Source organism: Amaranthus tricolor, chromosome 2 (assembly GCF_026212465.1).
Source record: "Amaranthus tricolor cultivar Red isolate AtriRed21 chromosome 2, ASM2621246v1, whole genome shotgun sequence".
Lineage (NCBI taxonomy): Eukaryota > Viridiplantae > Streptophyta > Magnoliopsida > Caryophyllales > Amaranthaceae > Amaranthus > Amaranthus tricolor.
This window is the reverse complement of record NC_080048.1, coordinates 11,102,182-11,118,940: the sequence shown is the minus strand read 5'-3', so window position 1 is coordinate 11,118,940 and position 16,759 is coordinate 11,102,182. Positions and strand designations below refer to the sequence as shown.

General features: G+C 34.3%; 1 protein-coding gene and 1 long non-coding RNA gene across 2 annotated transcripts; one reads left to right on the top strand and one right to left on the bottom strand.

Moving 5' to 3' along the window:
- The first annotated feature begins 9,468 nt into the window (after positions 1-9,468).
- LOC130805291 (uncharacterized) lies at positions 9,469-11,746 on the top strand. The gene is made up of 3 exons (XR_009040179.1): positions 9,469-9,575; positions 10,883-10,955; positions 11,371-11,746. It is a non-coding gene; the product is annotated as an uncharacterized LOC130805291 (long non-coding RNA).
- Positions 11,747-12,921: 1,175 nt separating this feature from the next.
- LOC130805507 (uncharacterized) lies at positions 12,922-15,368 on the bottom strand. The gene is made up of 3 exons (XM_057670281.1): positions 14,201-15,368; positions 14,011-14,099; positions 12,922-13,815 (listed from the first exon to the last, which is right to left on the bottom strand). Exons 1-3 carry the CDS (start codon positions 15,366-15,368, stop codon positions 12,922-12,924), a joined length of 2,151 nt encoding a protein of 716 aa, XP_057526264.1.
- Between the last annotated feature and the right edge of the window lie 1,391 nt (positions 15,369-16,759).

Here is a 16,759-nt window from a genome sequence, read left to right as displayed (position 1 = left end):
AGTGTCAGATCAGATCAAACCGGACCGTGTGCACATCTACATGAGAGCATTGGGAGTGAGAGTAAAAGACTTTATTACTAAATTCTTTTTTTTTTTAAATAAGAGTTTAATGATCGCCTTAACTAGTTAGAGGTAAGAAGGGATGCCGGTGGAAAAATGAGATCAAACATGGAATTATTTAGGGTTAATTGAAAATTTGTATTATTGTAGAAAAATTAGTGGCAATTCGTATTATGCACGGTAATTTTCTTATTCATTATCCGCTTTTTTTGGCAGTTTTATCCTTGATGAATCAACCAATGTTATTTTTTTAAAATATTTTTTAGGTATTTAAGTATATCATTATTATCTATTTATATTGAATTATTTTAGATTATTGTAATTAGTTTTATGTAATATTAGTGATTAATAATTAGTTTGTTTAATTAATTGTAAAAACTAGTTTTATTTATCCTTGTGAATAAATATTATTATGATTAGGAGTACCTATGGTCCGATTGTGTCTAGTTTGACACTAGAATCAGTGCAGATTAAAAATTTCGGCCTAAGAATTTTTCAGACCAGACCAGACCGTTTCACACATAAGAATTACACTAGACCGGATCAGATTGTTCTACAACAGTCTGATTTGGTCAACGGTTTTTTGCTTTTTAAATCTTTATTTATAAGATAATATATTTGTTTATGCAAATATTTTGCATTTTCAATTGAATCTACGTAAGTCATGATTACCATTTAAAATATGATAATTTATAATTACATAAAACTTAACACAAAATATTTGATTTAGTCAATAGTAATGGACCAAAGCATAAATTTTGCAAAATGGAAAAATGTAAAATATAATCTTCTAGTGGACAAAAATTAATTGAAACGGATAGAAATATAAATTATGTAAAACATAACACAAACTTAACGGTCATTTTCTTTACCATATCTCAATATTTAATAATTTTTAGTTGTACTAAACATTAAAATGTATCTTACTCAATATTTGAAAATTCAAATTTACAATTTTGGGTCTCAATTCGAGCTTGGTGATCGAACTATTTATACAAGTGCTATGTATAATACTATGAATAACAAATTTTTTGATTAAAATTATATTAAAAGTTGGGCATGCAATACTAGGACCGAGTATTTCATTCCATATTCTACCTTAAAACGGTTTCTAGCTTGGTCTAGTCTAAAAAATAAAAATCAGGACCACACCGAAAACCATAATTTAAAACAAAAAAAAAAAATTAAATGACCAAACAAATTATTGAACAACGGTTTGGTCCAATTTAGTTTGCAGTTTAGACCAAACTTTATTAAACCCTAATTGCAAATACTGAATATTAATTACTTAGGTTTCAATTTATTAGTTTTGTTTAAGAATTATCGATATAATTTTTGTTATATAACATTGTTGTTAGCGAATATTATTAGATAATTGAAAATAATAACTTATATGAAATATTGATTTGAAAATGCATATGTAATATAATATCAATCAGTTTTTCACTAAACTAAACTAAATTTGTTCCTGTCTATAACTGGATACAATAAACTTGCATTAAGTTTGTTGCTAGTGTGGTGATTTGGCTAAAGAAAGATTTGCTAGTTGTGAGGCTTGGTTCTGTTATCTTGTCCTTTTTACAATAAGACCAACTTGATGGCACTAGCTAAACAAGTAATAAGGGTTAGGAGGGCCCATAAAATTCTCTGAGGATGAGGATTTTCTCTGACGTCTAAGTCACTAACAGTATAAGAAAATTTTGCCTAATAGGTCCTTCCAGGAGCACTCTGATTGCAAGGTAGAATACTACTTAGGACTTATTTAGACGTGAGGTCTTTTTAATATCTGACAAACGTTCTTTGTAAGATTGATCAGAATAATTGTAAATGCTCTTAGATTTGTAATTATGCTATTTAATGTTCTACTGAAAATCAAAGTGGGTCCTTAAAATTCAGTTGTAATAACTCTTTTGCAATAAATTACTTCGAGTTCTTTTAAGTTTCTCTCTTCCTAGTAGAAATTAGTTACCCATTTATGTGCCCTTTGTTCTGTATTTATAGCTCGTGATTGTGCTTGTAAAATATTTTTCTGATACTTTACTAATCCCCATAACTCTCTGCATGCCACCCTGCTTTTCTTCAACGTGTCAATCTTTTTAATTACTCTATTGGATTTTCCTTTTTTTTATTAAATTCTTAATTTCTCCTTTGAATATGTATCCCACTATCTCATAATGACCCTTTATAGTTGACAAGTGTCTCTTAACCGCACATGAGCTTCTCATGCAATAATATTACTACATACATACAATATCCTTTTTGACCTTCTCGGATAAATGTTGTCAGATGACCATATAATCTAACTAATTCTTCCCAGATTAGTGTTAATCTAACCTTTTTAGATGATTTTTTATCATAATTACTCATGCTTAATCTTTTACACACACAATACCTAAACATTTGATCTTGCCTCCAAGACATCAGATTGTCTGGTGTAATGGGTTCAATTTCTCCTGGATTGAAATGTATAGGACCCTCACAATCCTAGGTGTAATTTGTAGGATGTTTAGGTGGCTGGAAATTTTGCTTAGTTTCTTCAGTTTTTTGGCTGCAATTTCCATGATGTTTTTACATTTTCTAAGTACTTTGTCCCAAATAAATTTCTTCCCAAGTACTTGGTATAATGGATTAGATATTTCTAGGGGTGCCTACTGTGGTTTTTCATCATTATCACCGCTTGAACTAACCTTGCATTTTATTCCTAATCTTTCCTTTACACATAAAATGGCATCAGCTTGTTATGGACTTCAATGATCATTACGCAAAGGAAGGTGCAACTAATATTTCCCTAGAAACCAGATATGGTTGGACGAAATTACTTCCCCCTCTCCTCAAGGCTTGGATGGAATTCGCTTTACCCTTTTTATTGATAATGAACAACTTGCACTAGCTTTATTTGGGCTTGCTGCTAATTCTCTGGCTGCCTATGATATAAGGGCCATGATTTAGGTAGGGCTTAACTGTTCCTAGAAAACTATTATCAAATCCCTCGTGATAAGGTATACTGGTGTAGACTGGAAGAAGAGAGCATGATGATACATCATTTCTGCTGACAATGAAGAGGACATCTTCATCCATTTCAACATCTTTCACTTCCAGTTTGGGTTAAGATTTTCTCTTCATCCCTTCTCCCAAATTCTATGTCACTACAAGTTGTCTCTAAACCAGATACAACCCCAAGCCACTAGAGAGATCATGTCCTTCATCTGAACATGTGAATACATGAAGCTTCCTTTGACTCTTAACCTATTTAAGAGTCTCTTCAAGGCTGATTTCTCAAAGAATAAGCATTTTTACACCTTTGTTCCCATCAACAGGACGTTGTTGGTGTACCTTGAGCTTAATGACCTCAAGAGGTACAAGAACAAGGCCATCTGGGTTAGGGTACCCAAGGCGCCTAAACACCCTTATTGGTCAGTCCAAGAAGTCCTTGGGTCTTGAAGAGATCAACTGATTGTCTTAAAGGGAGAGCCATGATTTTCTATACTTCTCAAAACCTATGATGTTACGGTTCTACAACATTGGATACCACATGCTGCGGTATTTAGGTAGGATATTTGCCTGCCTTAAGTTGGCATGTCGTATTGTTTGACTGAGGGTAAATGTTTTTTTCAATTTGAAACTAATTATGTTTACATCTTTTATCTTAATAGAGCACAAAAAAATTAAATCAAAGAGATAAAAAATAGAATCAGAGAGATGAAGAATAGAAATCAACCAAAACTGACCATTAATTTATTTGGGTTGGAGGGCGTTTAAAGTGACTGAGAAGGAGGAGGGAAGTAAAAGTGACCCATTTCTAAAATTTTTGGGTGTTAATCGTTATTAAAGCTTTTTTAATTGTATATATGTGTTAATTGTAATTATTATTTTTTTAATTGTTATTAAAGTATGGTATTTAAGTAGACCTTAGTTTAATGTAATTCACTTTTCATAATAATTTACATATGCTATGATTGTAATAAATCTTAGCAATGGTTGTAAATTTGTAATTAATTTAGACTTTATTCAACTAATTAATTAAAAAGTAATATAAAATATAACATTTTAAAAAATATTTTTTAATACTTATTATAATTTATAATTGTTAGTCATATATACTTGTTAGCATTAAGTTTAAAATGATCTTGGTTAATACTTGATGATGATGATGATGATGATAATAGTGGTGCTCTTGGTATTAATCAATAAAATACTCCTGCAATTAATCATCCATAAATAAATGAGTCTTGTCATCAAACACAATATGCATTGTCACTTCCAAGTAGTGACCACAATGATGATGGTAGCGATGAGGCTGGTCTTGATGGCGGTTATGATGATGGTAATGATGATAATTATCATGGAGGCGGACACAATTACTATGGGGTGTCTAATCCTTGTGAACAATATAGTGATGGATTATGAACCCAATCTATAATATATGGAGGTAATTCTAGCTAGCTCAAGTCAAAATGAACGATCATGGATGGATGATGCATGTATATTCTTGTTTGACAACCATCAGAGAGCTCAATTATGATGCAAACTATGGAAATATGCAACAATAATCTCCTTGAAGTTCATTTTGGTTTTGATTACAAGCAGTGGCAGATTCAGAATTCAAAATCATGGGTTGCATCAACGTATTGAAGTAAATTAATAAAAAATTTAAAAGAGTTGTTTGTTAAATGAACAACCCAAAAAATTTTCATTACACCAAATTGACTTGTACAAGTAATGTATCTTAATAATAATCTCATCTCACAGCCACTAAAAAATGGAGCGATAAATTTCATCTGCACTGCATCGTACAAATTTACAAGTTAAAAGTTATAACAAGATCAAAGTTTGACATAGTTAAATAGTTCCTCTATTCTGAAATACTTGCTACATTGCGATTATTGACACTATTCATCGTTCAAGCTTATATTATATATTACGACTTATATGTAAGAAAAAATATAGGCAAGTGAGATCGTTTGAATCGTCTAGTCGCATACTTTCAGAAAATTAGTTTTTTATAATTTTTAGATATGCATATTTCAATATGTAAATAATATAATAAAATAACATATTAAAATGCATAAAAAAATAAATATAGCCAATATAATAGAACAGAGGAAGTACAAGGTAACCAAAAAGGAAAATTATTTTTTTAAAAATAAACATGGGTAACATAAAATTATAATATCAATTAATTTCAATTCAAAGCATATGGATTGTATCAAAACATGGATTGCCTATGCTACCCATTATTACAAAATGCATCCGCCATTAATTACAAGTAATCACTTAATTTTCTAAAAATAAAATTATATTATAACAATTTATAGCATATAGATTGTATCAAAAAACTTTAAATATTTAGTTGTTTACACTATAGTAACAATTATTCATATAAGGTTATAATATTAACTCATTACAATTACCATTCATCACATATATACATACTCCAATCAATATTTTAAGATATACATTACTAATAAAACGAGTTGAAAAGTGATTTCTAGTTTAATACCAATTTTGAGAGTTTATTTTCTAAATTTCTGTGTTATTCATTCAATTATAATGGTGTTCATTTATACAAGGGTTCAAAGAAACTGCTTGAAGTAACTGCTATAATACTTACTTCTGGTAACTGCTATGATACTTGCCTATACTAATAACTGTAATATATGTAACTGCTATACACAATCTAACACTCCCCCTCAAGTTGGGTCGTAGGGTCACAAACACCCAACTTGCATAGAACCTCTTCAAAGAACTGAGTTCCAACTGCCTTTGTAAGAATGTCTGCTAGCTGATCCTTGGACTTAACATGCGGAAGCTTGATTACTTGGGCTTCTAATTTCTCCTTTATGAAATGCCTGTCATCTTCTACATGTTTGGTGCGATCATGTTGAACTGGATTTTCTGAAATGTTGATAGCCGCTTGATTATCACAGTATAGCTCGCAACTCCTTTTAGGAGGGAATCCCAGTTCAGTTAGTAACTTTCTCAGCCACAGGACTTCTGTGATTCTGTAGCACCCCGATATTTTTCCGATATTTTCTTCCCGATATACTTAATAATTCACTAGTAATATTATTTCTATATATATATTTTATTTATTATTGGGCTTGGTCATGAGAATTGCAGTCCTTTTTGGCAATTAGAATTATTTGGGCCCAAACTTTTCCTTAGCCCATCTTTTATTTTCAAAAAAAAAAAAGAAAATAGGAGGGAAGGTGGCGGGTCCTATGGGACTCTTGGTGGAGCTTGTAACTCCCTTAGGGTAATGAAGGATCAAGGCATTAATCCCATATAATTAACCCTTCTTAATTCCTTAATCATTTTCATTTTGACATCTTTTCATTTCTAAAGTTTCCAAGGACAAAAAAAAACATATCCTCTCAAAATTCCTCCTAATCCACATTCCTAACTCCATTACCATTCATCATTTGGTGTTTTCCTTTACAATTGTAAGTGTAATTCTTAATCTATGTTGATTCTTAAGTTGTAATTTAAAATTCTATGATTGTTATATCTTATAATTCATGAAGTTAAAATTTCATGTATGATTTTGGGATGTATTTTTCTATCTAAATTGATGAAGAATGTTTCTTTTTAGAGTTTTTAGATATGCATATATGTGAAGAATAGGATTGGTTTGTATGATGGGTGATTTTGAAATTTATATATAAATATGAATGTTCATTTAAAAAAAAATGTGTGTGTGTTTTTTTATATTTGGTGGAAAAGTTATTTATTTTATTGGCTAATATGAGAAATTTATAATTTTGCTAGAGAAAAAAAAAACAAATATGTATAAAGAAATTATTGTTGAATAATGAATTTAATCTCAAAGATGGTTCATAAGAATTACATAAATTTGGTCATTAATATTTGATAGGCAATGTACCATTTGGAATTCATTTGTTGATGAATTTTGGTGAATCCCGTAGGGTTAGAAAAATGGTAAAAAAATATGTTTTTGGGACACTTTTTGGCTTGAAAATATGTTAAAAATACTTAGACTACATTATGAATTATGAAGTCGGAACGCAACGGTATTGACGCCTTCCGGACGCAACGGTGAAGTCGGAATTTCAGTTTGGCAGTGTTAACATACTGTTCTGGACAGAATACTAAATCTGAATTTTATTTGATATTATGTTGTGATGAAGTATGTTGTGTGATCATGAATTGTTTGCAAGTGTGGCTTGATGTTAGATGTGTGTGTGTGTGTGTGTGTGCGCCTTGGTTGTGGTTTGAGAAAGTGTGAATATATGCTTATTCCCGTATGTACGATTGAATCGTGTAGGAAGTCGATTCGTGACGGGAAGTTGATAGGTTCATTTAAGATTTGCTTTTGCCTTCTTAAGGTACGTACACGCAGTAAAATTTTGTACATCATGGATTGGTTGTTATAAAGGAATAATAAAAATAATAATATATTGAATAAATTGTGAAGGTGATGTTATGCTTCCTTATTTAAGAGAAATAATTTCAATAACTTGATGAGTAGAGGTAGTATGACCTCACTAACTTTAAAGTAGACGTAGTATGACGTCGATTGGTGGAAAGATTTTACTCGCGGTTTGTGGGGGCATTATGAGCCACCGCGGGGGTATGCATACTTAACCATAGGCACTGAAGTAAGGCGTGTTGCCTATGGTAGAGACTTGCTTAGGGGTTAGCTCCCCCTAATGTATTGTCTTACTCCGGAAGTTTGGGGTTTGGTTCGGCAGTATGGCCGGAAAAGTACAGCAGTATGGCTGACTGACTCAATGAATCATTTGAAATTTATTAAAAAGTAAATATTGAACTGTAGCCGACGTATGGTAAGTTGCCATTGTGCTTTATGCTATAATGTTAATGTTAATGTTATAAGAGATGTTTTTGCTGACGTGTACCTTTGATCTTAACGATCCTGCGATGATGTTTTTTTTCTTTTCGGGGTTAATAACTAGCAGTGAGTTAAGTTGCAGGCTGGGGAGTGAGGATTACATCTGAAGAATAAAAGAGATAGAGTACGGAAGGATTTTAATTTCGAACTTTATTAGTTTTTAGAAATGGATTTATTCAAGAGGTGACTTCGCTCTCGAGATGTACTCCTTGGACTTTTGGGTTCATCTCTTTTATCCGCTGCTAAGACTACGATATCACTAATTAATCTACAATAACTCTAGTAGAACTCGATCCGCAAGTTTTAACTTTAAAAATTTCGTTTTCTCGTGCCTTTATGACATCTTGGTTTAACTCGGGTCCTGCTTGGTTTTCTTTTAAAATATAAAAAATCTCTCTTTTAACGATCCGATTTTTTCCGGGATGTTACAGATTCCCTTTGCTACACCCCTGAACTCAGCCTCTGCACTAGACATGGCCACCACCTTTTGTTTCTTGTTCCTCCAGGTGACTAGATTTCCTCCCACCAGAGTAAAGTAGCCTGAAGTTGACTTTCTATCATCTCTATCACCTGCCCAGTCTGCATCTGTATATGCCACAAGATTAAGATGACCATTCTTCTGATATAAAATTCCCTTTCCAGGGCATCCTTTGAGGTACCGGAGAATTCGATGAACTGCGTCCATATGTTGAACCTGTGGTCTATGCATGAATCGGCTGACTACTCCTACTGCATATGCAATATCAGGCCTTGTGTGAGCTAAGTAGATTAGTTTCCCTACCATGCGTTGATACTGCATCTGATCAGCTAATTTCCCTCCTTCAATCATCTGTAGTCCATGGTTCATCATCATTGGTGTCTCGATGGGGCTTGCAGTCCAGCATCCCTGTTTTAGTTAACAGGTCTAAAACATACTTCCTTTGGGATATGAAAATTCCTTTGTTTGATCTAAGAACTTCAATCCCTAGAAAGTACTTCAGCCTTTCCAGGTCTTTCATCTCAAATTCTTGAAATAGTTTTTGAAATAGACTACATTTAATAAAGTTTAATTATAAGTTTATTAAGCTGATTGGGGTTATTAAGTAAGTTAATTCGAGTAATAATATTATTACTTTGATGATATTGACTCAAGTATTTGATTTGTTAACATTTTCAAGAAAGAGGTATATTTATTTAATGTATAAAATTCGTATAAAGAGTATTTCGATAAAAGTGTATTTTGATTATATTTTATTAATTGATTATTATCTTATCTTTATAAAAATAAATTTAAATAAAGTATTGAAAAATAAATTCCTAAATGCAATCCTTATTCATACAACAAATTACAAAATTTTACTTATTTCGTAAATCGTTTATTATACCCTTACAGCATGTCTTATATAAGACTGTCTTACGACGAGACGACTTTGATAGAATTTAATGGGTCAAAGCTAAAAATGAACCCATGCTTATCTCATTTAACCGACACACCCCTTCCCCATTTCTTTATTCATCCTCATCATCTTTTACCTTTAAACTCTCAATCCCTCTCTTCCCTCTTCTCTCACGTCCCACTCCCCTCTCCCACAGCGGCGGCACAACCAAGCCCAGCCACGAGTTCCACCACCAACAGCAACCACTTCTCCTCCTCCCTTTATTGTTGGTAACCACTTTTCCCTCTTTTGTTGTTTTGTTTTCGAATTTAACTGTTAGGGTTTTGTAAATTGATTTGGGGTTTTTAAATCAAATTTAAGCATCAACTTGAATTTAATTAGAGTATATGAGTTTAATTAGTAATTAGTAGTTTGGTTATTTGGGTTATTTGATTTCTAGTATAAAATTTGGTATTGTGGATTTTGAAATTTCAGTTTCGAAACTGAACTTTCTGTTTTGACTATTTTGGGGATGGTTTTAATTGTTTTTGGGTTCTTATGTCTTCTTGAGATTTGTAGAATTTTGAGTCCCGGTTGTGTGGGCACTTGAATCACCCCGAGATGAGTTCGTATGAGGAAGTTATGTCCAAAATACTAGTAGACTGTCATAAAGATCGACAATGAGGTTCCGTTTTGTTCTGTCCGAATTTGTGTTGCTGTTTTTGAAATAGTTAGAGTCGTTTTGGGGTTTTGGTGTCTTCAAGAGATTTGTAGAGACTCGAGTTGCGATCACGTGGGCACTTGAATCGCTCCAAAATGAGTTTATATGAGAGACTTATGTTCAAAATAGTGAAATACTAGCAGGCTGTCTTGAAAATCCATAACGAACCTTCTGTTTTGGCTATTTTGAGATCGTTCTAATTGTTTCTAGGTTTTAGTGTCTTAATAAGAATAGTAGAGCTCTGAGTAATGGTCGCGTAGCCACTTAAATCGTCTCATTTGGTTTCCGTATGAGTGAGTTATGTCTATTTTAGTAATAATATGTCCTGAAAGGGTACTAATACGGGATTTATAAAGTGGAACTAGAAGCTATGAAATAAATTGGGTAATTAATTCAAGTGTTGAGGTTGGATTCATTTGGGTTCTCTTAGTGTTCTAATTCATGTGGTATATTGGTGAAATATCAAGTATTTTGATATTCATGATTGAATTAGGAGCTTCTTGTGGAAATCATTAATGGTGGGATAAATATTGGTTGTGTGGTTGAATAGTTTGATATTCTTGAAGGGATTATCGGATTCTTTAAGGATTTTTGAGGGTTGGTTTTGAATGTACATGTTAAGTTTAATTAAAATTATAAAGAATGTTGAAGGTGAGTAATCTTTACAAAATATGTAAACAAGTTAGAGGGCGTTTATAATATTTTGAGAACATATAGAGTGTTTAAGCTTGGAGTGCACAATCCTTGTATGATTAGAAATGTTAGAATATAATCCATAACTAAGATACGGTCTTAGGAGGAGATACAATAAGTTATATGATCCTAGTTTGTAGTATCGAACGATTTGTTGTGATGTTATGTTTTGTTATGCTTCAGGAGGCAACGTCATCGAGTAACCTTTCTAGTTGATAGCTGCAAATCGATCACGGCTCTTTGAAGCGTCTTGCTGGTGAGTAGTAGCAGTCCCTTAAAGGGTCTGATCAGACTACTTTCTTGAAAATAAACTTTTTACTAAAGCTCTTTTGAATTGGAAATTGTTGAGAGAAATGTTGTTGTGAATGCTTATGCTGATATTATGACATGGTCAATGGATCAGGCTTGCGAGCTGGTCATTGACGGAGTTGAGGAACATTGTTCCCTGCTCCCTGTTTGAAGCGAATTGTCATTAAGATATTGACTAGCTTCACCCGAGAGTGACATAGCCTTAGAGCTATGGATGTTCCTCTCAACTAGACTCCCTGTGCGCACATAGATCTAGGGAATTGATGTTGCTTTTAAACCTATGATATGATTTACTGTGTTTTTTTTTGGATTGTTACTTCTCATTTAGTTTAATCTGATTCCTTGTTGTTTCCATCTTTTAGCTTGTCTACAGATCGGAACCAGTCGGGAATAATGTATTAGCGGAGGTGAATAGAGTTTCCAAGGATGTTAATTGAGCTGAGTACTTAGGAATTATAGATTTGTATTAGGAATTTTGGATAAATGTAAATTTGTTTTGGTTGTGCTGGTTATATCGGACTTGTAGAGAATTGTATGATTATCTTGTGTAATAGTTAGATGTTGGTTTTGGGATTTAGCTGAGTTAGTCACGTTGAAGAGCTTGTGACCCCTTTCCTTGAGTTTTGGAAGTGAGATTTCAATTTCTTGGGAAACGAACCCAGTGATGACCCTGTTTACCCAGTCAACGGTAAGTCGGGTTGTTACAGTTTTCCCTTCAGATTTGCAATTTCGTCTCTATCATCCCCGGTAATGATCATGTCATGGACATAATTTATCAGGCATGTTGTTCTGCCTCCTCTTCGTTTAAGAAACAAGGTGTGATCTGAATTGCTTTGCTTGTAACCAAATTTCTTCATTGCAGAGGTAATTCTTCCAAACCATGCTCTAGGGAATTGTTTCAACCCATACAAAGCCTTCCTTAATCTGCACCCCTCATTCTCTGAGAACCCTGATGTAAACCCTGGTGGGGCTTCCATGTACACTTCCTCCTGTAGCTCTCCATGCAAAAATGCATTTTTCACATCAAATTGATGAAGGGGCCAGTCTAAGTTTGCTGCAATGCTGAACAGAACTCGAATTGTATCAAGCTTAGCAACTGGAGAAAAGGTTTCTGAGTAATCAATTCCATACGTCTGCGTGTACCCTTTCGCCACCAGTCGAGCTTTGTACCTTTCAATCGTTCCATCTGATTTGTACTTGATCATGAATACCCATCTACATCTGACGACTTTCTTTTTATTCGGTAATATGCATTTTTCCCATGTTCCATTCTTATTAAGAGCGTTAATCTCTTCCTCCATCGCCTTTCTCCAATGTGCAGACATTAGGGCTTCTTCGACTGTGGTTAGGCTCTTGGTTGTATCTAAAGTCAGCTTAAATGCTAAGGCACTCTGTGACAAAAATCCTGATCCGGAAGGCTTCTCAATAGGATATCTCGAACGTTGTGCTTCATACTCAGGATCATATCTTCTTGGAGGAACCCCTCGAGTGGAGCGAGGAGGTAACATATATGATGCATCATGACCCCTTGTTTCAACTGTATCTGTGGCAACTTCCTCAGTCAGAGTATCAACAAACACATTATCACTATTAGTGTTGCCTGCGTCAATTTCCTCGGTTAAAGTATCAACTATCACATTATCACTGTTAGTGCTTGCTGAAAAAACTTTATCAAGAGCTGTATGACTTACTTGATGGTCAGACAGGATTGGTAGTGGTAGAGGAGTGGACAAAACATCTTGGTGAGGTGACTCTGTAGCATTGTCAACTTGATCTTTTGGGTCAAGGTTGGGCAACCACGGACTAACTAGCCAACTGAGATCGTCGTCGTCATGATACTTCTCCCCCTGACGGCGAAGATGGGAATAGTAGTACTCATTCTCGATGAACTCGCAATCCATCGTGGTGTAGACTTATCTAGTCGAGGCATCATAGCACCGATAACCCTTTTGATTGCGACCATATCTAATAAGAACACATTTCACTGCTCTTGGTTCAAATTTGTTTCGTACCCTTGTTGGACAATGAACGAAAAACGTGCACCCAAATATGCGAGGAGGTAGAATATGCGTAGAGGGTATAGGGAAATGGGTTTGGAGGGTGGCTAGGGGTGTGTGGTATTGGAGACTCTTTGTGGGAAGTCTATTGGTAAGGTAATTGGCAGTAGCGACGGCTTCCGGCCAAAGATGAGTGGTAACACGAGAGTCAAGCATAATAGCACGGGTCATCTCAAGTAGTGTGCGATTTTTCCATTCTGCCACTCCGTTTTGTTGGGGTGTGTTAGGACAAGATGTTTGATGTATGAGGCCTTTTTGTTTAAAGAAGAGGTCCATGTTAGAATTGATATATTCTCTACCATTGTCAGTTCGGAGCATGCGGGGTTGGGTTTGAAATTGGGTACAAATCATATTATAGAACTCAACAAACACACGAAAGACTTCAGATTTCTGTCTAAGAAAATAAATCCAACTCATGCGGGTACAATCATCAATAAATGTAACAAAATACGAAAAACCATGTAGTCCTACAACTGGAGCAGGGCCCCACACATCAGAATGAACAAGCATAAAGGGCACATCAACTTTATTCAAGCTATTAGAATACGAGTGTTTGTGACTCTTTGCAAGAATACATGTTTCACACTTAAACTCAGGTTTTAACCCTACAAAATTAGGAAAAAGTTTTTCTAGGTACCCTACAGAAGGATGTCCCAAACGTCGATGCCATAGTTGCCTTTCCTTTGGCCCGCGAACAAGTGCCGCTTTACCTTTTTGAGTCTCCTCGTCCAAGTAATACAATCCATCTCTCTCAATACCACGCCCAATAATTTTTCCTATCTGAGCATCCTGCACAATACAACAACCAGGTTTCATGAGGACCGTACAATCAAGATCTCTCGTAAGTTGACTTACTGACAATAATTTATGTGACAAGTCAGGTACAAATAAACAATTTTTTAAAGTGAGGTTTTTTGTGAAAGAAATAGTTTCGGCTCTGCTCACTTTAATCCCTTCCCCATTTGCGGTTTTAATGATGTCTTTCTTAGGTTTGTCATGAGTCAAAAAATCATTCGGGTCAAATGACATTGTATCTGTGGCCCCACAATCAAAAATCCACCCTTTTTCACAAAAGGATGACATATTAAAAGAGGAAGAAAGATTGTGGGATTTGGGTTGTGACGAAAAAAAACACGTGGTCCTCTTCCCTTTATAAAGGGCTGAGAAGCCTCATTTTCACGTCCCCCTCCCCTTAACCCTAATCTTTCCTCTTCTTGTTCTGTTTGTGCGTCGTTTCTGATTGAAAGGAGGTCTCTTCCTCCTCCTTCGATATCTGTACTGGTCATGGCCGCCCCTTGTTTTTCTTTTTCCTCCATTGATGGGGGGTCATCATTGCTCCATCCCACTGCTGCCCTACCGGCCCGGTTGTGATCGGAAAAATGGGTCGGTTTCTTTTCCCCTTTTTTCTTTGTATCCGGCCACCACTCAGGGTAGCCAACGAGTTTGAAGTACTCGTTTCTCGTGTGCCTTGTACCTCCACAGTAGGTACATTTGAGGTGAGACTTATCATCTTCCCGCCGGTAAGTCCTTCCTTTGGCCGTAAAAACTCCATCGGAGCCCGGTGATTCTAGATCTGATGAGGGCTCCGTTTTCATGATTCCACGTCTCATTACCTCCCTCCTTATGCTAGCATAGGCCTCCTCCACTGTTGGGAGTAGGTCTAAGAGAAAAAGATCTCTTCTGTCTTTGTCAAATGACTCATTGATTCCGGCTAAAAACTGGTATAAACGATTTTGTTGAGTTAATTGATTGTAGATGATGATGATGTCACCTGGATCCTTCATGGGGTTCGGTTGTCTCCTATCTATTTCCTTCCAAAGCATAAGTAGTTTACTGTAGTAGGTCTCGATTGTGTTTGTGCCTTGTTGAGTTTTGTTGGTTTTGACTGTTAGGTCGAATATTTGCAGGCCGTCTCTCCCACTACTGTATAGCGTCTCAATCCCTTGCCATAATACTTTGGCTGTTGGGAAATCGAGATACTGATTCACCAGGTTTGAGTCAATATTCTCCAAAATCCATGAGATAACCATCGAGTCACTTCTGGTCCATTGGTTGTACGCTGGGTCGTTTTTGGATGGTGGGTCGTCGATGATGTGATTGAGACGACCTCGTCCACTAATGGCTAAGTGCATCAGCCTTGACCATTTTGTGTAATTCTGGTTTGTTAGCTTCTCTGATATTGAGAGGGTGTTGGTGTTTTCGGTGGGTAATTTGTTGGTGTTTAACTGGTTGATCAGTTGCAACAATTGCCCCATCGTGATCGGTTGGTCTGGTGTTATGACAGTTCTTGGTTCTTCTTCCATTTTGGATTTTAAGGTAAGTTAGTCGCTCTGATACCATGATTTCTGATTTAATACCAATTTTGAGAGTTTATTTTCTGAATTTCTGTGTTATTCATTCAATTGTAATGGTGTTCATTTATACAAGGGTTCAAAGAAACTGCTTGAAGTAACTGCTATAATACTTACTTCTGGTAATTGCTATGATACTTGCCTATACTAATAACTGTAATACATGTAACTGCTATACACAATCTAACAAAAAGCAAATTAAAAAACTCATAATCGTGCGTAACAATAGCGAAATGTTTTATAATGATTAAATTTTTTTCATTTTCGCGATCCACGATTGCATTTTTGCACCATAAATATCATTAATAGGATGAGAATTCTTTATTATGTGAACGCTAATTTAGTTGAATTTGCTTATTATTTTACATAATATACTTTCAAGAATATGTGTAGATGATATATATAGTTGATAGGCAATAGAAACTTGTGTGTTAAGTGATAACAAAACAAGTTGACAGTTCAACAGAAGAATAAGAGCAGAAAAAGAAATATGAAGAGTGATAGAATCCACTTGATGCTTTAAGAGGATGGGGAAAAGTAGTGATTATCAAGGAAGTAGCCAAAGCCTTCACTTGAAGCAAACTTCTCCAAAGCTCATTCGATGCTGTCTCTTAACCATGTGCCGAAATACTTTTTAACTACAAAATATTTTTTTTTTAAAAAAGAAAACAGAAGCAGTAAAAATAATTAGATACCTCTTATTCATCTTGGGTCCACTGCGTATACTTCTTTCCTAAGAAGCTACTATAAAACATGATAATAAAAAAAATCAATACAACCAAATTAATTTTTCCCCACATAGAATTTAGTTACATCCTGATTTATATTTTTAGTGTAATATTTTTAGTTTATTTTTGTTTTAAGTTTCACTATAAAGTGATTTTGTAACACTTTATTTGGTCTTTAGTGATATATGTAATTTCTACTAAAATCTATAGTAACATTTATGAGAAATATAATTGTATCTTAAAAAACTTTATTTGTATAATTTTTTATCATGGTACTAAAGAATCTGTAAATATCACTAAATTCACTATTAGTAAATCATCATTTATATCAAATAAATAAATGGACATTAAAAATGAGCTAATTATTGCCGTCATTAAGTTAAAAACTAATACTATGATATCTACTATGATATCTAACCAAAAATTTTAGAAATGTAAGATATGTTTGATTAAAATTACACTTTTTTTAAAAAAAATTTTAAATTAAGGGCAGAGTTTCTAAAAAAAAAAAAGTTAAAGGACAAAGGAAGAGGTGGGATGACTATTGATTTGCAACTCAATGACATAATAATAACATCTAAGCTATAATTTTTGTGAATAGCTAATGAGTAATTT

What these genes read in the sequence shown, in the direction of transcription:
- LOC130805507 (XM_057670281.1), bottom strand. Translation starts at nt 15,368, where the DNA reads ATGGAAGAAGAACCAAGAACTGTCATAACACCAGACCAACCGATCACG. An exon ending in TATAAAGGGAAGAGGACCAC is followed by an intron (nt 14,100 to 14,200) that starts GTGTTTTTTTTC and finishes GTGGGGCCACAG; the next exon opens with ATACAATGTCATTTGACCCG. An exon ending in CAAATGGGGAAGGGATTAAA is followed by an intron (nt 13,816 to 14,010) that starts GTGAGCAGAGCC and finishes CGTGGTATTGAG; the next exon opens with AGAGATGGATTGTATTACTT.